This window comes from Ranitomeya imitator, chromosome 3, assembly GCF_032444005.1.
Source record: "Ranitomeya imitator isolate aRanImi1 chromosome 3, aRanImi1.pri, whole genome shotgun sequence".
NCBI lineage: Eukaryota > Metazoa > Chordata > Amphibia > Anura > Dendrobatidae > Ranitomeya > Ranitomeya imitator.
The window spans coordinates 31,294,678-31,318,633 of NC_091284.1; the positions used below are offsets into that span (position 1 = coordinate 31,294,678).

The following is a 23,956-nucleotide window of genomic DNA, read 5'->3' on the forward strand; positions in this document are numbered from 1 at the left end:
CCAATATATATATAAATATACCCCCATCATGTTCCAAGATAGAAGGCTAACAAATCCCCTTTGGATTCAGCCACGTCTTTCAAACCACATGTCCCAAACACCTCATGTTGCCTCCAACTCAAAAACATATCTGGAATCGGCTCATTCCTTAAACTAGGGTCTCCTGCCCAGACCGTTTGCACCCTTATAATCTTTACCTGAAGTGTTCATGGGTTTCAAAAAAATTCTTCTCATTTTGTACGGCTCTTTCATGAGAGATATTTTCTTGTATCTCCCTCTGTCCCCGACACTTGACCATCATGTAGCCCTTCCTAAGGCTGTATACTCGGTTTTGGACTACACGTAAAACTTCACTTTCAGCACCTGCGTCTACCAGGTCTGGTTTAGTCAGGACTCCTGTAGGAAAATTACAGCACAAATATAAAGTTACTGATATATTGTGTTCAGTGGTGTGACAACCGGAGTGGGGAATATGAGTGGAGGCCGCCGTCTGCCCACTTGTACATTGTGGAAATTAAGAAAGGCGATGGTTCCACCATTCTCTGTTCTATAACCTGCCGTTTTCTTTACGCCTGCCCCCCCAGGACAGCAAAACCGCGCAAAACATCATCATCCTGGCGCAGACACTGCAATAATGTCACCGCATTACATCTCCTGCGCTTGGCCAGGGAACCAAAGTTAGGTTAGCAAATAGATAGAAAAATATTAAAAATTGAGAGTGCCCAGTGGTTTATACCTTCTAATGGCTAGCTGAAAAGATGGTAATAGATAGCAATCTTTCCAGACTTTTCAGTTAGCCATTAAAAGGACTATCAACCAATGAGGACTATCAGTTTTTAATATTTTTTTATTTCTAGGGGCAGGGCGACAGGCACAGAATTTGGGGGTTCCACCGGGATGGGTAGTAGGTGTCGGTTGGGAACAGATGGGGACATGAGAGGTCAAATGTGTCTGTGTTGCAAGCTCTGCAGACAAGTCATGGTTAGGAGAGGTCTTCATGAAGGTCAGAATGGAAAACATGGAAAAAGTGGACACCAATCAGAAGGATCTCAGCTGTGAGAGACTAATATGTATACATAAGAATTGTAATCATATGGTCACTGTATGGTGTTGATATTATTCTCTGTCCCTTTATTCCTTTATTCGGTTGCAGCATGGTCATCTGCTGAGGTTCTCCTTAAACCTGCTATGATTAGGGTTCACTTCCATAGTTGCAAGCATACGTTCTTCCAACTGTCCCTTCTTCTACTGCCTGCATGTCATCAAGAAGATGGGGCAGGTGGAGTGGAGGAATAAATCTGACTACACAAAGTCTGTTTGTAGTCTGTGACCATGGAGACACATAGTTATGTGGGTTTTCCATTTAAAGGAGCCCTAATGCAAATACCGTAGTCTAAAAAAATAATTACTGCAATGTCTGTTTTTATGTCCTCTGTCCTTGCAGACCTAGTATATTTCATTCTTGTTTTTCAGGTTTGCTAAATATTTAAACCTTGTGACCTTTTTCTTTTTTTTCATCTTATGCGTTGTTTTAGAAATATTGATTAATGAGGATTTTGGATCTTCTGGTTGCAATAAAATGCTTTTTTTTCTGTACATGACTGGGCGGATACTTTTTGGTGTGATCTCAGTGCTCTGAGCCAATAAGATATCTCACTCCGCTGCCCCTCCTCCTCTCTACCCCAGTGGTGTTCTACTGAATACTGTAAGAATCTGCAGCTGCATCCCCTTCCTCCCCTTCCCTGATTCCCTGAGAGGCTGCTGCAAGAAAAGATGGACTACGGACTGCCTGAAAAAAAAGGAGTTGATTGCCCTTCACCTTTCGGTGACAAATGGCATCTGACAAAGTTATCCAGTTTAATATATATTTTTTAGCATAGTTGCTTATGGACAACAGACGACCAGTGGATGGACTTTGTTTAGGCTTATGGCAGGCGTATACTTTTCCAATATTTACTGCCATAGATCTCAGCTCAGGAAGGTTTTAGTTAACAAAATTGATGATGGTGGAGAATCTGTCACATGATGGACATTAACCTGTCCGGTGTCCGTCATAGCGTTCTTCAGGTTTTCACCATGATGTCCATCATCTTACTGGAAGAATTACAGAATCCATGATGCATTCTTCTAATGGTTGGAGGAAAGTAACAGAAGGACCCATCACTATTTAGATTACCTATAGTTCGCTCTCCGGTTGGATCCACCTCTCGCGCCATTTCTAGAACTTCTGTTGTTGCTATATCCACATTACAGGGAACCACGGCCAGATTAATGGTCTCTTGTTTAGTTATGTAGTTTCTTATTATCTGTTTAATCTGGAAATATGTACATAAAAGAAGTCATTTTACTACTACACACTGTTATTAGCGTTAACATGAGTACATTAATTTCACTTTATTTATTTTACTATTATAGCAGTCTGAGATGTATTTTTTTGTGCAGAGTTTCATATCACCCTCCATAGTGACTGATTGAGATGTGAAAACTTTTTCATACTGCAGTCACCACTAGGGGGATTCTACAATATGCTGCATAATGAATGTGTATGCGGTAAGCTGTTAAGCTCCTCCTAGTGGTGGCTATAGGGAAGTATCTTTCATCTCTTTGTGTAGGAAATTTGAAGCTCTGCAGTGGGGCCCATATATAATTCTTCTACAATATGTAGCATTGCATTTCCATAAACAAACATTCCTAAATCACCAGTTGATTGCATCAACCAGACAAGGCTTACATAATAGTCAGGTGCAACTGAGTATGGGGCTTTCCCATAATGCCCTACTGCTTTCATATCACATGGAATAGCACAGCCAATCAAAATGAACTATTACAGCCTGTATAAAAGCAGAGGCAGAGAATTCAGCAGCCATAGTAACATAGTAACATAGTAACATAGTTAGTAAGGCCGAAAAAAGACATTTGTCCATCCAGTTCAGCCTATATTCCATCATAATAAATCCCCAGATCTACGTCCTTCTACAGAACCTAATTGTATGATACAATATTGTTCTGCTCCAGGAAGACATCCAGGCCTCTCTTGAACCCCTCGACTGAGTTCGCCATCACCACCTCCTCAGGCAAGCAATTCCAGATTCTCACTGCCCTAACAGTAAAGAATCCTCTTCTATGTTGGTGGAAAAACCTTCTCTCCTCCAGACGCAAAGAATGCCCCCTTGTGCCATGTTGTGTTAAATCTAGATAGTGATAAAACATCACAGCTCACAGCTTATCAATAGAGTTAGGGAGAGAAAACTATATAATTCTGAAGAGACTGTACAGTTAGTGTGTGTAACATCATTGAAGAAGATTGGTGTGTGAGGACCAAGCTGTTCGTTACTATCCGTTTACATATATGTTAAGGTCACTTTGACATTAATAAGGCTGTATTTGAGTTAAAGATCTTAAACAGGGATGGATACAGTACTAGGAGACCTCAGAGTGTTACACACGTCTTATCATGGAAATTGTAGACTTTGGAGTATTTTAAATTTGTGGCAAATTGATTAGTTGTAAATTGAACATTTTGGAAAAATTTAACAAAACTATAAAACTGAAATTTCCAAAACTTCACATTTCTTTTTGACATGTGCAAGTCAAATTCTGACAAACCTGTCTTCCGATGTCCTGGGGTTGATTGGGTAAAGCAATCCTTGTGATCCCCGGGAGATCAATGAGAGTCAGATCTGGGATGTTTGGAGAGATGATTTCCAACGTTATGAGATCTTGGCTGATTCCCTTTCCTGTGCCGGCTACAATGTCTTGTGCTGGGAAGAAAAATAAGTAAGAAGATAGGAAAGACAAGTGTCAGGAAGATATCAGTTCTCTAACAGAGTTCTTCCAAAATTTAGTTCCTAAAATCTCCAAACCATTATTTTTTCCTTTACCTCTACGAACTTCAGCCTCCACAGCGGAGGGTCCGTTAATCGGTGTTTTTGTATTTCTATAAATAATTCTTCCAAACCACGAGGAGTTGGTGGCAGATTTTTTCAGCTTAAGCTCAAGCGGACAACGTGTGACAATACCTGTAGAGGAAAAAATAAAAAATAAATGAATTGGGTATAGCAATATGATTCGTGCCATTGTTTTGTAAGATGTGGAGGTGTCTACTCCTGTTTTATTTCCTAGTCCAAAGGGAACCTAGTGTTGTCCCTCCTCTACCCTAGACCACCATGAACCTGTCATTAATCCCTTCTATACCTTAGACCACCAGGGACACTGGTGTTACCCATGTTCTAATCCAAACCAGCTGGGAATTTGGTATTACTACTTCACTACCCTAAACCACCAGGAAGCTACACTAGATGCCCCAGTAAGGTTGATGTTACCCCTCTAATATTCTACACCACTAGAAAGCTGGGATTAAACTTTCCTAAGCCCTAGACCAGGGGTCCCCAACCTGTAGATTGGGAACCACATGTGGCTCGCTGTCCCATGAATTGTGGCTTGACGTTGTCTGCTTGGTGCATTAAGTTCAGGTCTAGCAAACCGGTATGAAGACCACATCTCAAAATAGTGAAGTGAGTAGACCTGCACCGAAGAGCTGATCTGGATGCAAATACTGTATATTGTTCTTAGGCGTTTATTCTAATGATATGGTACGCTGGAGACAAGATGATGCTCCCTGTCAGAGGAGATGCTTAAAGCTGGATGCGAAGGTGTTGTAAGAGTGCTCGAGGGAGAATACAGAATGGGGCATTGTGGGAACCCCTGGATCTTGGTATATCTTGCCCGATTATCAAGGGCAAACTCGGCAAGCGGCAAAAAGGAAACCCAGTCATCTTGATCAGCAGAAACAAAACACCTTAAATAAGTTTCTAAAGTCTGATTAGTTCGTTCCGTCTGGCCATTCGTCTGAGGATGGAATGCAGACGAAAAGGACAAATCAATGCCCATCTTAGCACAGAACGTCCGCCAAAATCTAGACACAAACTGGGATCCCCTGTCAGAAACGATGTTCTCCGGAATGCCATGCAAACGGACCACGTTTTGAAAAAACAGAGGGACCAACTCAGAGGAGGAAGGCAACTTAGGCAAGGGTACCAGATGAACCATCTTAGAAAAGCGGTCACACACAACCCATATGACGGACATTTTTTGAGAGACAGGGAGATCCGAAATAAAGTCCATGGAAATGTGCGTCCAAGGCCTCTTCGGGATAGGCAAAGGTAACAACAATCCACTGGCCCGAGAACAGCAAGGCTTAGCCCGAGCGCAAACTCCACAAGACTGCACGAAAGAACGCACATCCCTCGACAAGGAAGGCCACCAAAAAGACCTGGCCACCAAGTCTCTAGTACCAAATATTCCAGGATGACCTGCCAACGCAGAAGAATGGACCTCGGAGATGACTCTACTGGTCCAATTATCCGGAACAAACAGTCTTTCCGGCGGACAACGATCAGGTTTATCCGCCTGAAACTCCTGCAAAGCACGTCGCAAGTCTGGGGAGACAGCCGACAAAATCACCCCGTATACTGCTTTAGGGTGAGTTCTGTGGAAAATCATTATATCCGTAATGGGGGCTTTGTTTACCATTACTGTGAGGGGGGTGGAATCTGGATGTGGCTCGTGACCCTCATTCACAGCTTAGTGTGGTTCTCAAGGTCAGAAATGTTGGGGACCATTGCCCTAGACCAACAGAAAAGCTGGCGTTACCCCTCTTCTACCCTAAACCACTTTGGAAGTTCTGTTACTCCTTCACTAACCTAGATCCCCAGTAAGGTGGCATTAATCCCACCTGTACCCTAGACCACCAGTGAAGCTGGTGCTATCCTCCGCTAAGCAAAACCAACAGGGAAGCTGGTTTATCGCTCCACTGCCCTAGGCCACCTGGAAGCTGGTGTTACCCCAGCATTATTCTAGACCATCAGCAAAGCTGCCATTATCACCTCCATTAAGGGTATGTTCACAGCTTTGGTATAAAGTATTTCAATTAGGGGGCACTTGGCTTTGAAACAATAAGAAATCCTGCCATTGACCATGAATTATTACTTCTATTACTCCAGACCACAAGGGAACTGGACATTTACCATTTCCCTACCCCAGACCATCACATGGGCTAGAAATAACCTATTTAATGATGATGATCAACATGGAAGCTGGCATTAACTTTTTCATTGCTCTAGACCAGTGTTCCCCAACTCCGGTCCTGAAGAGCCACCAACAGGTCATGTTTTCAGGATTTCCTTAGTATTGCACAGGTGATGGAATTATTGCCAGTCCAGGTGATGCAATTATCACCTGTGCAATACTAAGGAAATCCTGAAAACATGACCTGTTGGTGTCTCTTGAGGACCTGAGTTGGGGAACACTGCTCTAGACCATCAAAGACAGATAGAAAATCTCTCACCGGTGCCTCTGGGAAGTGTGACTCCAGATAAAGCCTCAAGGACTGAGCTTTTACCAGAACTCTGATCACCAATGACGGCAATCGCTGGTAACGCCAGATCCTTCTCCACCCCAAATGACCGAAGGGAGTCAATGAGGTCAATACACGGGCGGATCTTCTCTTGGAATTGTTTGTCCATAAGTGCAACTGTCGCAGGCTTAAAAAATAAAAATAGATTGCTTATATAATGTATTATAGATAATAGATTGAGAGATAATACTGTAGATAGATAGAAAATAGATAGATACATTTTTTACGGTAGTTTTTTGTATTTTGCCTCTCCATTGGAGAGAAATTAGCAGTCAAAGTATTTGGCACCTAATAAGTTAACTTTTGTTAAGTCCAAGTGGGTTTTATCACACAGTTTTCACTGGGGGCGTGTTTTTCTTCTCCCTCTTTGATGCTGACCAATCATAAGCAGGCAGCAACACAGGAGAAAAAGAACACGTTCAATTTGGGCATTTCGACTTTGTAATGTGTTTACCTTCCAGATTAACAATAATCTATACACAGTGTTTTTGTTTTATCTTAAAATTGGGGAAAACGTGGATGATTTGAATAATTATGCTTTCTATGTTTTTAAAAATGCTTTGTCTCTTGTTACATTTCATTTCTTTTAAATCCAACTAAGAGATATGATCTTGTGAATGCTTGATCCCTTGTACTTATATAGAGCAATACTTTGGGTTGGGCTTCATGGGTGTACCAAGATGGCAGCGACGGAGACTTTGAGATCAAGTCAAAGTGGAGCTGATGGGTAGGCAATAAGGAACCATTCAAATAACTATGATGTCACAATGTGTGTAAAATTAATGGCATCTCTGTGGGAGGCCAGTGCTGGCTGTATTATACAGTCGGCACCTACCTTATATAAAGTCCGATTCATGCAAGACCCACACCCTGTTTATGACTTAAATGTGAATGTCAAGGTTTCGGGAAAGGATTAATGTAATAAAGATTTATACATTATTATTGTGTTGTCCATGATCTTTTTCCCTTAGGCCCGCTTTCCTGTACATTGGTCATATACTGTATAAAGATAATAATAAGACGCCATCACTGCCTTCATCCGAGGTAAAATATCTCTACATTTCCTACTTGTTCAGTGCCTGTAGATGGCCTCTGTATTACTCATAAATTCTCATTAAGGTTTTAAGCCTTACCTGTCAAAAATATATAATTTTTTTATATAATATAAATGCCGCTGTTCTCCTGAATCTGGCAATGTTTTTCTTTTGTTCCTGCGCCTCTCCGTTCCTGAGATATGACCCTCTCTTCCTGTATGTTATTTTTTTACTTTTTAGCCAAGTGGGCGTTATCATCACTTCTTTTCTGTGTGCATCTTCTTGAGCATCACGCCCAGATGGATAAAATGATTATATACAGGGAAGAAAGAGCCGTATCTCTGGAATGGAGAGGAGTACAAACAAAAGAAAAACATGGCCGGGTTCAGGAGAACAGCGGCATTCACACTGGTTAAAAAATATATATTTATGGCAAGTGACAGGTTTGCTTTAATACTCTTCATTTGCTTTCTTTAATGATGATCTGTTAGGCCACGTTCACACCTTCAGTATTTGGTCAGTATTTTACATCAGTGTTTGTAGCCAAAACCAGCAGAGGAACAATAAAAAGTCTAATAGAAACACGTCACCACTTCAGTATTCTTCATCCACTCCTGGTTTTGGCTTCCAAATACTGATGTAAAATACTGACCAAATACTGAATGTGTGAACGTGGCCTAATGAAAAAAAATTAGTGCAAACAAGTATCTGGAGGAAAACCATGCCATATGGTGGCACACGAGCGGAAAATGGACATGTCAGTGCTAATGTGAGTGGCCCTTACCGTAGTATCTTGGTCTGGATAGTACTGGGGTGAAACTGGAGAACCAAAGCCTGGAATATATGAAAGAAAATCAGATCCCAGAATGTTAACCCCACAGATGCCACGGTCAATTCTGACTGCAGCATCTCAGTGGCTTTTCAGTACATACAGACATTTTCTTTAAGTTTACCGGCACCCTCCACAGTGGGAACATTATTTGCGTTTGCCATGGACGTGAGCTTATTAAGATGGCGGTCACTATATTAGTGAATGGCATAATGTACTGCGATACAAAAGAGTATTACTATAATATCATGTGAAATAAAATATTTGTATCATTTTAGGGTTTATTCTAAACATTAGGATGGGTGTTAACTTGGGGTCCGACCCTGAGACCCTCACGATTCCAAGAACCGGGTTCTGAAAAGAACCTTTGGATTGAAGCTCCATTGGACTGGCAGTGATCGCCGACAGCGCTCGGTTACGGATAGTACTTTTTTTAGTTGTCGCATAGACAGCGGATATAGTGGGGACGGTAATGCGTGATCACTGCCTCCTTAAGAAGGGGCTTTTGGGAGTCCAGTTCTTGAGATCAATGAGAGTTCCAGTGGTCGAACCCCCCAACAACCTGTGAGTTATCGCCTTAAAAGACTGTGACTATGCGGCTATTTTGGTGATCGCACCGGTTGCGCAGCCAAGGAATTCTCTGTGCAGCTGCTACATCGCACCGTAATGCAGGTGAATGGGTCAGATTGCAACTTGTAAAGAACTGTGACCGTGACAAGCAGATAGGAAAAAGTTGCAATTGGTTGGATTTTTTTTTACGGCCTTGTTGACGTCACAGTGCGTTGCGGGCTGCAATGGGATGCCAAGCCACCGGCACTACGCTGTGATGGAGCAGCGGCACAGAGTGATCTTTGACCTGTGTTGCCCCAAATTTGCTGACTTGCCCCCAACCTAAGGGACTGCACTATCAGACATAGCAATCTGCAGACCTGGATGAAAAGCTGCCTGTCTCCCGTCTGCGTTCACGTTTTCCGGGGAGCCTGGCATATGAGCCGGAATTGTTGCAAAAAGATCTGCAGGATGGAGAGCGGAGGATCCCTGCAGAAAAAGAATCAAGAAAAGAAAATATGATACGAGCACAATATGGTCCCATAATATGGGCAGAACGTGGTTTTTGTGACTGTTTGGATCCTACTTGAACTATAGTCTGTCATTGGAAACATACAGAACATGACGACAGAATCTGACTACGCAGGGGCTGATTGTAGTCTGTCACCATGGAGACATACTGTGCAGTTTTCCTTTGCCAGGGGAAGTTGCAACAGATGCAAATTCTGTGGAGGTGCAAACTTTCACCCCCATTACTGTTTTTTTCTTGTGCCATAAATCCCCACCGAGAAGCCTTTTAACTAGATGGATAGAACAGCCAGTGGCTGCTTTGGCAAATAAGTCAATGCTAAAGGTTCTTTTGCAGAGTGGAACAGTGAATATGAGAGATAAAAGAGTGCTCAATGTGATGAAGCAAGATTTGTCATCTCAGTCGCTGCCTATACAGAGCACAGAGGATGGATATCAAACTTATCTTCGACTGTTGTGCTCTGCATAGGCAGCAACTGAGATGACAAAGTCTGCCCTGTGCTCTCCCACAGATCCCCTTCCCTCTCCTCTCATTTGTAATTTTGTGAGAGGAGATACATAGCCGTGATTGGGGTACAGTCCCAACTTTTAAAAAGTGTCCCTTACAAAAAAATTTTTAAAGAAGCAATAATTAAAGAAGGGCGTATTGAATTGTACTTGAATCTTGCAACAATCCGTATTGTTCAGAATACAGATTTTATTGTAATTCACCTCGCATGAATATAGGAAAATGGCAGCCAGATGGCTTGTCATTAAGTTGAACCATAACCTTATAATAAAAAAAAACGCTAAATTGTTACATGCTTTTTCTAACCCTCAATGGAGTTTGGACGAGGTTAGGATCAGGAGTATGTTTAGTTTTAGGACTAGGCTTAGGGCCGTGACTAAGATTAAGTTTTATTCTGGGATTAGGGTTAGGACAAAAGTTAAATTTAGAACTTGGATTGTGACTAGGGTTAGAGTTAAGGCTAGGGTTAGGAAAGGGTTAAACTTATAACTTTTGTTAGGCCTAGGAGAGTATTATGGTTAGGTTTAGAGTTAGTATTAGTGTTAAGGTTAGAACTTGAGTTATAACTCAGATTAGAGTTAAGGCTAGGATTAGGATTTGGATAAGTGTTAAGTTTAGAACTTGGGTTATGACTATGGTTGGAGTTAAGGCTAGGGTTAGGTTTAGGACTAGCGTTAGATTAGAACCTGGCTAATAGCTAGTGCTAGAGTTAAGGGTAAGGTTAGGGTTAGGACAAGGGTTAAGAGTAGAACTTGGGTAGTGAATAGTGTTAGAGTTAAGGCTAAGATTAGGACAAGTATTAAGGTACGGACTAGGGTTACAGTCACAGCAAAGGCTAGGGTTAGTACAAGGGTTAAAGTTAGGACATGGGTTATGATTAGAGCTAAAGTTAAGGCTATGGTTAGGGATAGGGCTAGCATTAAGGTTAGAACCTGGGTTATAACTAGTGTTAGCTAGTTAAGTTTAGGACAAGAGTTAAGGATAGGACATGGATTATCACTAGTGTTAGAATTAAGGGTAAGGTTAGGTTTAGGACAAGGGTTAAGAGTAGAACTTGGGTAGTGAACAGTGTTAGAGTTAAGGATAGGGTTAGGAAAAGTGTTAAGTGTTGAACCTAGGGTTAGGACCAGAGTTAGAGTTAAATAATAAATAATTAAGTGAAAAAGCACAAAAATATAAAATAATAAACCGTAAAATAATGCAAGGATATGTAGCTGTATTGTTCAAATTTTGTCGTGTTTCAGAATAAAGCGTAAAATAACTATCAAGTCAAAGGGCAAACTAAAATTACATCAGTATTTTCTGTATTTTCTTAAATAAACGGTTCAATCCTGACTGTCAGGATAGACTCCGGGAGTAGCAGCACAGGTTAGAGGGTTACAAAATACACTAGTATGTAAAATAAATGTGTTTAATCTATAAAAACTGGAGAAACAATTTGCGATAAAATCTTTTGCTCTTTTTGATGGAAAGTGCCTTGGAGGTGGTTTTTTGGGGGAACCAACATACTGGACATATTGGAAAGTTGTAATTGGATAAACAACTATTCACAGGGGGATTTTGATACGCACCCGAGAGGTTATCAAATCAGGTCGGATCCTTGGGAAGCAGCTAAGCTCTAAAACTCCGCCATACACTAACACACAAGGGGTTATGGTGAGAAATATACATAGTATGAGAATATGGCGACATACAAGAGAGCCGCCGCAGCCGTCCCCAAAGCACTTTGAGATGGCAGATTATCAGGAGATTCAGGCAAAGAGCAGTCAGAGAAGCACAGACGTCATAATTATCAGGTTATAAAGTAGGAAAAACACCAAAAACTGCTCATCTTTTTCCATTTTTCTTTACTAGTAAAGACCCACAATCTCAGATGACTGGATACAACATGCTTCGATGATCATATTTTGCCTCTTTTAGGCACAGAATACTTCCAAAGCCATAGCAATTAAAAAGACAACGAGGAAAAGCGACTCTTCCATCTTCTAGTATGACTTTGCCTCTGAGCACAAAGTTTAGGACCGCAAAAACACGGAGTCCTGACCTCAACCATATTCAACACCTTTGGTACAATGACTTTCTCAGCCAACCTCAGGGTTGACCAACAATTCTTTTAGAATGGGTAAAAAATTTGGTAATATAGACTTGCTGGTCGGGTGTCCACATACTGTGGTCTTTCAAAATGTTTTTGTCATATCGTTTTTCACTTACCATGTTACTCGGATGCAAAGGAAAATTTGGAGACCCTGAAAAAAAATGAAAAATGTAGACACAAGAATATTATAATTGAGAATAAACATTGTTTAAGTCACGGTTTCTACATTGATTGTGGTCAACAAACGCAGTGAGTGACAGCTCAGCCGTCCTATGGGGTCTGGAGTGTGCTGGACTATCAGTTTTGTGAGAGATGGTACAGTTATCCAATCTATTCCTGGGATGCTCTGGGTTGTCAATAGTCTGATTCACAGCCCTGCTGCTCAATCTAGTTTAGTCTTCAGGCGTTTCCTCAGGTGCCTCCCATCCCTAATCATTTGCAAGGTATTTACTAGCAGCTAGCCAGTTAGTCTGTGCCAGTTGTAGATTTGCTTTAGGTACGTGTGTTTGCTTGCTCTGTGTCTGACTCTGATTTTGCTGATGAACCTGAATTCTGTTGTCACTACTATTTTGGATTTCCCTTTCTGCTTTTGATGTTCCCTCCAGGCAGCTGACCTTGGACTGTTACCTGGCCATGCTTTTGTATCACCTTTCTATACTATGAGCCCTCCTGGTATTTGACCTCGGACTGTTACCTGACCGCACTTTTGTATCCACCCTCTATAGTACGAGCACTCCTGGTATTTGACCCCGGACTGTTACTTGACCATGCTTTGTACCGCCCCTCTGTACTGCAAGCCCTCCTGGCATTTGACCCCGGACTGTTACCCGAATACGCTTTTGTATCATCCCTCTACAGTACGAGCACTCCTGGTATTTGACCCCGGACCGTTACCTGACCATGCTTTGTATCACCCCTCTGTACTACAAACACTGCTGGCATTTGATCCCAGACCGTTACCTGACCACGCTTTTGTATCACCCCTCTATTGTCGAGCACTCCTGGTATTTGACCCCGAACTGTTACCTGACCACTCTTTTGTATCACCCCTCTGTAGTACGAGCATGCCTGGTATTTGACCCCGGACTGTTACTTGACCACACTTTTGTATCACCCCTCTGTAGTATAAGCACTCCTGGTATTTGACCCCGAACTGTTACCTGACCACCCTGTTGTATCACCCCTCTGTACTAAGAACACTCCTGGTATCTGACCTCGGACATACTGACTACCCTGTCTCACGGCTTGCCCATGAGTAGTCACGTAGCGTCACAGTGTATATGAACATTAATACATGAAGCATCTCTATATCTACCTTGATTAAAACCTGGTTTGGCAAAATTTGGCATTTTCTTCTGCATTTTCTTTGACATGAATGGCGGATACCTGAGTTGATGAAGCAAAATAAATTTTTTAATGGTGGTCCACACTTTCCCTTACTTATGCACTAATATGACACGTTCGTTGCATAAGAGATGGTTTAGGGTAGGTTCACATTGTGTTAATGGGTTAACGCTAACGGACAGCGTTGCACGGCGAAAATGTCGCAATTAACCCCTTCATGACCCAGCCTATTTGGACCTTAATGACCTGGCCATTTTTTGCAATTCTGACCAGTGTCCCTTTATGAGGTAATAACTCAGGAACGCTTCAACGGATCTTAGCGGTTCTGAGATTGTTTTTTCGTGACATATTGGGCTTCATGTTAGTGGTAAATTTAGGTCAATAAATTCTGCGTTTATTTGTGATAAAAACGGAAATTTGGCGAAAATTTTGAAAATTTCACAATTTTCACATTTTGAATTTTTATTGTGTTAAACCGGAGAGTTATGTGACACAAAATAGTTAATAAATAACATTTCCCACGTGTTTTTTTTTGCTAGGAAGTTATAAGGGTTAAAATTTGACCAGCGATTTCTCATTTTTACAACGAAATTTACAAAACCATTTTTTTAGGGACCACCTCACATTTGAAGTCAGTTTGAGGGGTCTATATGGCTGAAAATACCCAAAAGTGACACCATTCTAAAAACTGCACCCCTCAAGGTGCACAAAACCACATTCAAGAAGTTTATCAACCCTTCAGGTGCTTCACAGCAGCAGAAGCAACATGGAAGGAAAAAATGAACATTTAACTTTTTAGTCACAAAAATGATCTTTTAGCAACAATTTTTTTATTTTCCCAATGGTAAAAGGAGAAACTGAACCATGAAAGTTGTTGTCCAATTTGTCCTGAGTACGCTGATACCTCATATGTGGGGGTAAACCACTGTTTGGGCGCACGGCAGGGCTTGGAAGGGAAGGAGCGCCATTTGACTTTTTGAATGAAAAATTGGCTGCACTCTTTAGCGGACACCATGTCGTGTTTGGAGAGCCCCCGTGTGCCTAAAAATTGGAGCTCCCCCACAAGTGACCCCATTTTGGAAACTAGATGCCCCAAGGAACTTATCTAGATGCATAGTGAGCACTTTAAACCCTCAGGTGCTTCACAAATTGATCCGTAAAATGAAAAAGTACTTTTTTATCACAAAAAAATTCTTTTAGCCTCAATTTTTTCATTTTCACATGGGCAACAGGATAAAATGGATCCTAAAATTTGTTGGGCAATTTCTCCTGAGTACACCGATACCTCACCTGTGGGGGTAAACCACTGTTTGGGCACATGGTAAGGTTCGGAAGGGAAGGAGCGCCATTTGACTTTTTGAATGAAAAATTATCTCCATCGTTAGCGGACACCATGTCATGTTTGGAGAGCCCCTGTGTGCCTAAACATTGGAGCTCCCCCACAAGTGACCCCATTTTGGAAACTGTACCCCCCCAAGGAACTTATCTAGATGCCTAGTGAGCACTTTAAACCCTCAGGTGCTTCACAAATTGATCCGTAAAAATGAAAAAGTACTTTTTTTTCACAAAAAAATTCTTTTCGCCTCAATTTTTTCATTTTCACATGGGCAATAGGATAAAATGGATCGTAAAATTTGTTGGGCAATTTCTCCCGAGTACGCCGATACCTCACATGTGGGGTAAACCACTGTTTGGGCACACGTCAGGGCTCGGAAGGGAAGGTGTTATGATAAGGCAATTCAGTACCACAATGGACATGGAGGTCAGAGCACATACAGTGATCTGACAATAACCCAAAAACATAGAACGAGCTCTGAGACGTGGGAACTCTGCAGACCGCAATCCCTAATCCTCTCCAACAACACTAGAGGCAGCCGTGGATTGCGCCTAACGCTCCCTATGTAACTCGGCACAGCCTGAGAAACTAGCTAGCCTGAAGATAGAAAATAAGCCTACCTTGCCTCAGAGAAATACCCCACAGGAAAAGGCAGCCCCCACATATAATGACTGTGAGTTAAGATGAAAAGACAAACGTAGAGATGAAATAGATTTAGCAAAGTGAGGCCCGACTTTCTGAACAGAGCGAGGATAGGAAAGGTAACTTTGCGGTCAACACAAAACCCTACAAAAACCACGCAAAGGGGGGCAAAAAGACCCTCCGTACCGAACTAACGGCACGGTGGTACACCCTCTGCGTCCCAGAGCTTCCAGCAAACAAATAGACAAGCTGGACAGAAAAAACAGCAAACAAAATAGCAAAGTAGAACTTAGCTATGCAGAGCAGCAGGCCACAGGAACGATCCAGGAGGAAACAGGTCCAATACTACAACATTGACTGGAAGCCAGGATCAAAGCACTAGGTGGGGTTAAATAGAGCAGCACCTAACGACTTCACCACATCACCTGAGGAAGGAAACTCAGAAGCCGCAGTACCACTCTCCTCCACTAACGGAAGCTCACAGAGAGAATCAGCCGAAGTACCACTTGTGACCACAGGAGGGAGCTCTGCCACAGAATTCACAACAGTACCCCCCCTTGAGGAGGGGTCACCGAACCCTCACCAGAGCCCCCAGGACGACCAGGATGAGCCATAAGAAAGGCACGAACAAGATCGGGAGCATGGACATCAGAGGCAAAGACCCAGGAATTATCTTCCTGAGCATAACCCTTCCACTTAACCAGATACTGGAGCTTCCGTCTCGAAACACGAGAATCCAAAATCTTCTCCACAATATACTCCAACTCCCCCTCCACCAAAACCGGGGCAGGAGGATCAACAGATGGAACCATAGGTGCCACGTATCTCCGCAACAATGACCTATGGAATACGTTATGTATGGAAAAAGAATCTGGAAGGGTCAGACGAAAAGACACAGGATTAAGAACCTCAGAAATCCTATACGGACCAATGAAACGAGGTTTAAACTTAGGAGAGGAAACCTTCATAGGAATATGACGAGAAGATAACCAAACCAAATCCCCAACACGAAGTCGGGGACCCACACAGCGTCTGCGATTAGCGAAACGTTGAGCCCTCTCCTGGGACAAGGTCAAATTGTCCACTACATGAGTCCAAATCTGCTGAAACCTGTCCACCACAGTATCCACACCAGGACAGTCCGAAGACTCAACCTGCCCTGAAGAGAAACGAGGATGGAACCCAGAGTTGCAGAAAAAATGGCGAAACCAAGGTAGCCGAGCTGGCCCGATTATTAAGGGCGAACTCAGCCAAAGGCAAAAAGGACACCCAGTCATCCTGATCAGCAGAAACAAAGCATCTCAGATATGTTTCCAAGGTCTGATTGGTTCGTTCGGTCTGGCCATTAGTCTGAGGATGGAAAGCCGAGGAAAAAGACAAGTCAATGCCCATCCTACCACAAAAGGCTCGCCAAAACCTCGAAACAAACTGGGAACCTCTGTCAGAAACGATATTCTCTGGAATGCCATGCAAACGAACCACTTGCTGGAAGAAAAATGGTACCAAATCAGAGGAGGAAGGTAATTTAGACAAGGGTACCAAATGGACCATCTTAGAGAAGCGATAACAGACCACCCAAATAACTGACATCTTTTGAGAGACGGGAAGATCTGAAATAAAATCCATAGAGATATGTGTCCAAGGCCTCTTCGGGACTGGCAAGGGCAAAAACAACCCACTGGCACGAGAACAGCAGGGCTTAGCCCGAGCACAAATCCCACAGGACTGCACAAAAGAACGCACATCCCGCGACAGAGATGGCCACCAAAAGGATCTAGCCACTAACTCTCTGGTACCAAAGATTCCAGGATGACCAGCCAACACCGAACAATGAACCTCAGAGATAACGTTATTCGTCCACCTATCAGGGACAAACAGTTTCTCCGCTGGACAACGATCAGGTTTATTAGCCTGAAATTTTTGCAGCACCCGCCGCATATCAGGGGAGATGGCAGATACAATTACTCCTTCCTTGAGGATACCCGCCGGCTCAGACAAACCCGGAGTCGGGCACAAAACTCCTAGACAGAGCTTCCGCCTTCACATTTTTAGAGCCCGGAAGGTACGAAATCACAAAGTCAAAACGGGCAAAAAACAGCGACCAACGAGCCTGTCTAGGATTCAACCGCTTGACAAACTCGAGATAAGTCAAGTTCTTATGATCAGTCAATACCACCATGCGATGCTTAGCTCCTTCAAGCCAATGACGCCACTCCTCGAATGCCCACTTCATGGCCAGCAACTCTCGATTGCCCACATCATAATTTCGCTCAGCAGGCGAAAACTTCCTGGAAAAGAAGGCGCATGGTTTCATCACCGAGCAATCAGAACTTCTCTGCGACAAAACAGCCCCTGCTCCAATCTCAGAAGCATCAACCTCGACCTGGAATGGAAGCGAAACATCTGGTTGACACAACACAGGAGCAGAAGAAAAACGACGCTTCAACTCTTGAAAAGCTTCCACAGCAGCAGAAGACCAATTGACCACATCAGCACCCTTCTTGGTCAAATCGGTCAATGGTTTAGCAATACTAGAAAAATTGCAGATGAAGCGACGATAAAAATTAGCAAAGCCCAGGAACTTTTGCAGACTTTTCAGAGATGTCGGCTGAGTCCAATCATGGATGGCTTGGACCTTAACAGGGTCCATCTCGATAGTAGAAGGGGAAAAGATGAACCCCACAAATAAAACCTTCTGAACACCAAAGAGACACTTTGATCCCTTCACAAACAAAGAATTAGCACGCAGGACCTGAAAAACCGTTCTGACCTGCTTCACATGAGACTCCCAATCATCCGAGAAGATCAAAATGTCATCCAAGTACACAATCAGGAATTTATCCAGGTACTCTCGGAAGATGTCATGCATAAAGGACTGAAACACTGATGGAGCATTGGCAAGTCCGAATGGCATTACTAGATACTCAAAATGACCCTCGGGCGTATTAAATGCAGTTTTCCATTCATCGCCTCGCTTAATTCGCACAAGATTATACGCACCACGAAGATCTATCTTGGTGAACCAACTAGCCCCCTTAATCCGAGCAAACAAATCAGATAACAACGGCAAGGGGTACTGAAATTTAACCGTGATCTTATTTAGAAGGCGGTAATCTATACAAGGTCTCAGCGAACCATCCTTCTTGGCTACAAAAAAGAACCCTGCTCCTAATGGCGACGATGACGGGCGAATATGCCCCTTCTCCAAGGACTCCTTCACATAACTCCGCATAGCGGCGTGCTCAGGCACAGATAAATTAAACAGTCGACCTTTTGGGAATTTACTACCAGGAATCAAATCGATAGCACAATCACAATCCCTATGCGGAGGTAGGGTATCGGACTTGGGCTCATCAAATACATCCCGGTAATCAGACAAGAACTCTGGAACCTCAGAAGGGGTGGATGACGAAATTGACAGAAATGGAACATCACCATGTACCCCCTGACAACCCCAGCTGGACACCGACATGGATTTCCAATCTAATACTGGATTATGGACTTGTAGCCATGGCAACCCCAACACGACCACATCATGCAGATTATGCAACACCAGAAAGCGAATAACCTCCTGATGTGCAGGAGACATGCACATGGTCAGCTGGGTCCAGTACTGAGGCTTATTCTTGGCCAAAGGCGTAGCATCAATTCCTCTCAATGGAATAGGACACTGCAAGGGCTCCAAGAAAAACCCACAACGCTTAGCATACTCCAAGTCCATCAAATTCAGGGCAGCGCCTGAATCCACAAATGCCATGACAGAATACGATGACAAAGAGCAGATCAAGGTAACGGACAGAAGAAATTTTGACTGTACCGTACCAATGGTGGCAGACCTAGCGAACCGCTTAGTGCGCTTAGGACAATCAGAGATAGCATGAGTGGAATCACCACAGTAGAAACACAGCCCATTCAGACGTCTGTGTTCTTGCCGTTCAACTCTGGTCAAAGTCCTATCGCACTGCATAGGCTCAGGTTTAAGCTCAGGTAATACCGCCAAATGGTGCACAGATTTACGCTCACGCAAGCGTCGACCGATCTGAATGGCCAAAGACATAGACTCATTCAGACCAGCAGGCATAGGAAATCCCACCATGACATCCTTAAGGGCTTCAGAGAAACCCTTTCTGAAAATAGCTGCGAGCGCACCTTCATTCCATTGAGTGAGTATGGACCACTTTCTAAATTTCTGACAATATACCTCTATCTCATCCTGACCCTGACAAAGAGCCAGCAAATTTTTTTCTGCCTGATCCACTGAATTAATTAGGTTCATCGTACAGCAATCCGAGCGCCAGGAAAAACGCATCGATATTATTTAATGCAGGATCTCCTGACGCAAGAGAAAATGCCCAGTCCTGAGGGTCGCCACGTAAAAAAGAAATAATGACTTGTTGAACTGGGTCACCAGAGGAGTGAGGTTTCAAAGCCAGAAATAGTTTACAATTATTTTTGAAACTCAGAAATTTAGTTCTATCTCCAAAAAACAAATCAGGAATAGGAATTCTCGGTTCTAACATAGAATTCTGAACCACAAAGTCTTGAATATTTTGTACTCTTGCCGTGAGCTGATCCACACATGAAGACAGACCTTTAATGTCCATTGCTACACCTGTGTCCTGAACCACCCAAATGTCTAGGGGAAAAAAAAGGCAAAACACAGTGCAGAGAAAAAAAAATGGTCTCAGAACTTATTTTTTCCCTCTATTGAGAATCATTAGTACTTTTGGCTTCCAGTACTGTTATGATAAGGCAATTCAGTACCACAATGGACATGGAGGTCAGAGCACATACAGTGATCTGACAATAACCCAAAAACATAGAACGAGCTCTGAGACGTGGGAACTCTGCAGACCGCAATCCCTAATCCTCTCCAACAACACTAGAGGCAGCCGTGGATTGCGCCTAACGCTCCCTATGCAACTCGGCACAGCCTGAGAAACTAGCTAGCCTGAAGATAGAAAATAAGCCTACCTTGCCTCAGAGAAATACCCCAAAGGAAAAGGCAGCCCCCACATATAATGACTGTGAGTTAAGATGAAAAGACAAACGTAGAGATGAAATAGATTTAGCAAAGTGAGGCCCGACTTTCTGAACAGAGCGAGGATAGGAAAGGTAACTTTGCGGTCAACACAAAACCCTACAAAAACCACGCAAAGGGGGGCAAAAAAACCCTCCGTACCGAACTAACGGCACGGATGTACACCCTCTGCGTCCCAGAGCCTCCAGCAAACAAATAGACAAGCTGGACAGAAAAAAGAGCAAACAAAATAGCAAAGTAGAACTTAGCTATGCAGAGCAGCAGGCCACAGGAACGATCCAGGAGGAAACAGGTCCAATACTAGAACATTGACTGGAAGCCAGGATCAAAGCACTAGGTGGGGTTAAATAGAGCAGCACCTAACGACTTCACCACATCACCTGAGGAAGGAAACTCAGAAGCCGCAGTACCACTCTCCTCCACCAATGGAAGCTCACAGAGAGAATCAGCCGAAGTACCACTTGTGACCACAGGAGGGAGCTCTGCCACAGAATTCACAACAGGAAGGCGCGCCATTTGACTTTTTGAATGGAAAATTAGTGTTGTGAGTTCTGTTTTTGGGCTCCCTCTGGTGGTTACTGATGGTACTGGGTGATTTGTGTTCTGCTGTCTCTGGTGTCCACCTGTTCTATTAGGATTTGGGAGTTTCCTATTTAACCGGGCTTTCTTGTCATTTCCCCGCCGGCTATCAAGGTTATCAGAGTGTTTTGTTACCTCAGCTTCTGGCTTCAGTAATCTTCAGGACAAGCTAAGTTTTTGATTTTCTTGTTCCTCGTTTTGATTTATTTTTGTCTTGCCCAGCTTGCATATAATTGTTTCTTTGCTGCTGGTTGCTCTAGCGGGCTGTAATTGCTCCTCATGTTCCATGAGTTGGAACATGAGTTCAAGTAATTACAGGATGGTTTTTTGAAGGGTTTTTTGCTGACCGCGCAGTTTACTTTTGTATCCTCTGCTATCTAGTTTTAGCGGGCCTCATTTTGCTGAATCTGATTTCATACTGTGTATGTGCCTTCCTCTCATTTCACCGTCATTATATGTGGGGGGCTGCTATTTCTGTGGGGTATTTCTCTGGAGGCAAGAGAGGTCTGTGTTTCTTCTAATAGGGGAAGTTAGATCTTCGGCTGGTGAGAGACGTCTAGGATCAACGTAGGCACGTTCCCCGGCTATTGTTATTTGTGTGTTCAGGTTTAGGGTCGCGGTCAGCTCAGGTTCCATCACCCTAGAGCTCGTTGGTGCTTGTCCTTTTGTGATTCCCTGCCATTGGAATCATGACAAATTAGCTCCAATTGTTAGCGGACACCATGTCGCATTTGGAGAGCCCCTGTGTGCCTAAACATTGGAGCTCCCCCACAAGTGAACCCATTTTGGAAACTAGACCCCCCAAGGAACTTATCTAGATGCATATTGAGCACTTTAACCCCCCAGGTGCTTCACAGAAGTTTATAACGCAGAGCCATGAAAATAAAAAATAATTTTTCTTTCCTCAAAAATTATTTTTTAGCCTGGAATTTCCTATTTTGCCAAGGGTAGTAGGAGAAATTGGACCCCAAATGTTGTTGTCCAGTTTGTCCTGAGTACGCTGATACCCCACATGTGGGCTAAACCACTGTTTTGGCGCACAGCAGGGCTCGGAAGGGAAGGCACGCCATTTGGCTTTTTAAATGGAAAATTAGCTCCAATCATTAGCGGACACCATGTCGCGTTTGGAGAGCCCCTGTGTGCCTAAACATTGCAGATCCCCACAAATGACCCCATTTTGGAAACTAGACCCCCAAAGGAACTAATCTAGATGTGTGGTGAGCACTTTGAACCCCCAAGTGCTTCACAGAAGTTTATAACGCAGAACCATGAAAAAAAAAAAATTATTTTCTCAAAAATGATTTTTTAGCCCGCAATTTTTTATTTTCCCAAGGGTTACAGGAGAAATTTGACCCCAAAAGTTGTTGTCCAGTTTCTCCTGAGTATGCTGATACCCCATATGTGGGGGTAAACCACTGTTTGAGCACACGTCGGGGTTTGGAAGGGAAGTAGTGATGTTTTGAAATGCAGACTTTGATGGAATGCTCTGCGGGCGTCACGTTGCATTTGCAGAGCCCCTGATGTGGCTAAACAGTAGAAACCCCCCACAAGTGACCCCATTTTGGAAACTATACCCCCAAAGGAACTTATCTAGATGTGTGGTGAGCACTTTGAACCCCCAAGTGCTTCACAGAAGTTTATAACACAGAGCAGTGAAAATAATAAATACGTTTTCTTTCCTCAAAAATAATTTTTAGCCCAGAATTTTTTAATTTTCCCAAGGGTAACAGGAGAAATTTGACCCCAATAGTTGTTGTCCAGTTTCTTCTGAGTACGGTGATACCCCAAATGTGGGGGTAAACTACTGTTTGGGCACATGCCGGGGCTCGGAAGTGAAGTAGTGACGTTTTGAAGGCAGACTTTGATGGAATGCTCTGTGGGCATGACGTTGCGTTTGCAGAGACCCTGATGTGGCTAAACAGTAGAAACCCCCCACAAGTGACCCTATTTTAGAAACTAGACCCCGAAAGGAACTTATCTAGATGTGTGGTAAGCACTTTGAACCCCCAAGTGTTTCACTGAAGTTTATAACGCAGAGCCGTGAAAATAATAAATACGTTTTCTTTCCTCAAAAATAATTTTTTAGCCCAGAATTTTTCATTTTCCCAAGGGTTGCAGGACAAATTGGACCCCAAAAGTTGTTGTCCAGTTTCTCCTGAGTACGCTGATACCCCATGTGTGGGGGTAAACCACTGTTTGGGCACACGTCGGGGCTCAGAAGGGAAGTAGTGACTTTTGAAATGCAGACTTTGATGGAATGGTCTGCGGGCATCATGTTGCGTTTGCAGAGCCCCTGGTGTGCCTAAACAGTAGAAACCCCCCACAAGTGACCCCATTTTGGAAACCAGACCCCCCAAGGAACTTATCTAGATATGTGGTGAGCACTTTGAACCCCCAAGTGCTTCACAGACGTTTACAGCGCAGAGCCGTGAAAATAAAAAATCATTTTTCTTTCCTCAAAAATGATGTTTTAGCAAGCAATTTTTTATTTTCACAAGGGTAACAGGAGAAATTGGACCCCAATAATTGTTGCGCAGTTTATCCTGAGTATGCTGGTACCCCATATGTGGGGGTAAACCACTGTTTGGGCACACGTCGGGGCTCGGAAGTGAGGGAGCACCATTTGACTTTTTGAATACAGGATTGGCTGGAATCAATGGTGGCGCCATGTTGCGTTTGGAGACTCCTGATGTGCCTAAACAGTGGAAACCCCTCAATTCTACCTCCAACACTAACCCCAACACACCCCTAACCCTTATCCCAACTGTAGCCGTAACCCTAATCACAACCCTAACCACAACCCTAATTCCAACCCTGACCCTAAGGCTATGTGCCCACGTTGCGGATTCGTGTGAGATTTTTCCGCACCATTTTTGAAAAATCCGTGGGTAAAAGGCGCTGCGTTTTACCTGTGGATTTACCGCGGATTTCCAGTGTTTTTTGTGCGGATTTCACCTGCGGATTCCTATTGAGGAACAGGTGTAAAACGCTGCGGAATCCGCACAAAGAATTGACATGCTGCGGAAAATGCAACGCAGCATTTCCGCTCAGTATTT

At 43.3% G+C, this 23,956-nt stretch overlaps 1 protein-coding gene across 1 annotated transcript in view; it reads right to left on the reverse strand.

Moving 5' to 3' along the window:
• LOC138672582 (interferon-induced GTP-binding protein Mx1-like) overlaps nt 1-23,956 on the reverse strand; it is a 41,540-nt gene that overhangs the window by 13,138 nt on the left and 4,446 nt on the right. The window contains exons 2-10 of the mRNA XM_069760711.1: nt 13,274-13,344; nt 12,075-12,109; nt 9,208-9,316; nt 8,234-8,283; nt 6,347-6,542; nt 3,882-4,019; nt 3,607-3,761; nt 2,177-2,315; nt 198-396 (exon numbers count right to left, since the gene is read on the reverse strand). Coding sequence (XP_069616812.1) covers nt 198-396; nt 2,177-2,315; nt 3,607-3,761; nt 3,882-4,019; nt 6,347-6,542; nt 8,234-8,283; nt 9,208-9,316; nt 12,075-12,109; nt 13,274-13,331 — 1,079 coding nt within the window. The 5' untranslated portion in view covers nt 13,332-13,344. The remainder of the gene's footprint in view (nt 1-197; nt 397-2,176; nt 2,316-3,606; nt 3,762-3,881; nt 4,020-6,346; nt 6,543-8,233; nt 8,284-9,207; nt 9,317-12,074; nt 12,110-13,273; nt 13,345-23,956) is intronic.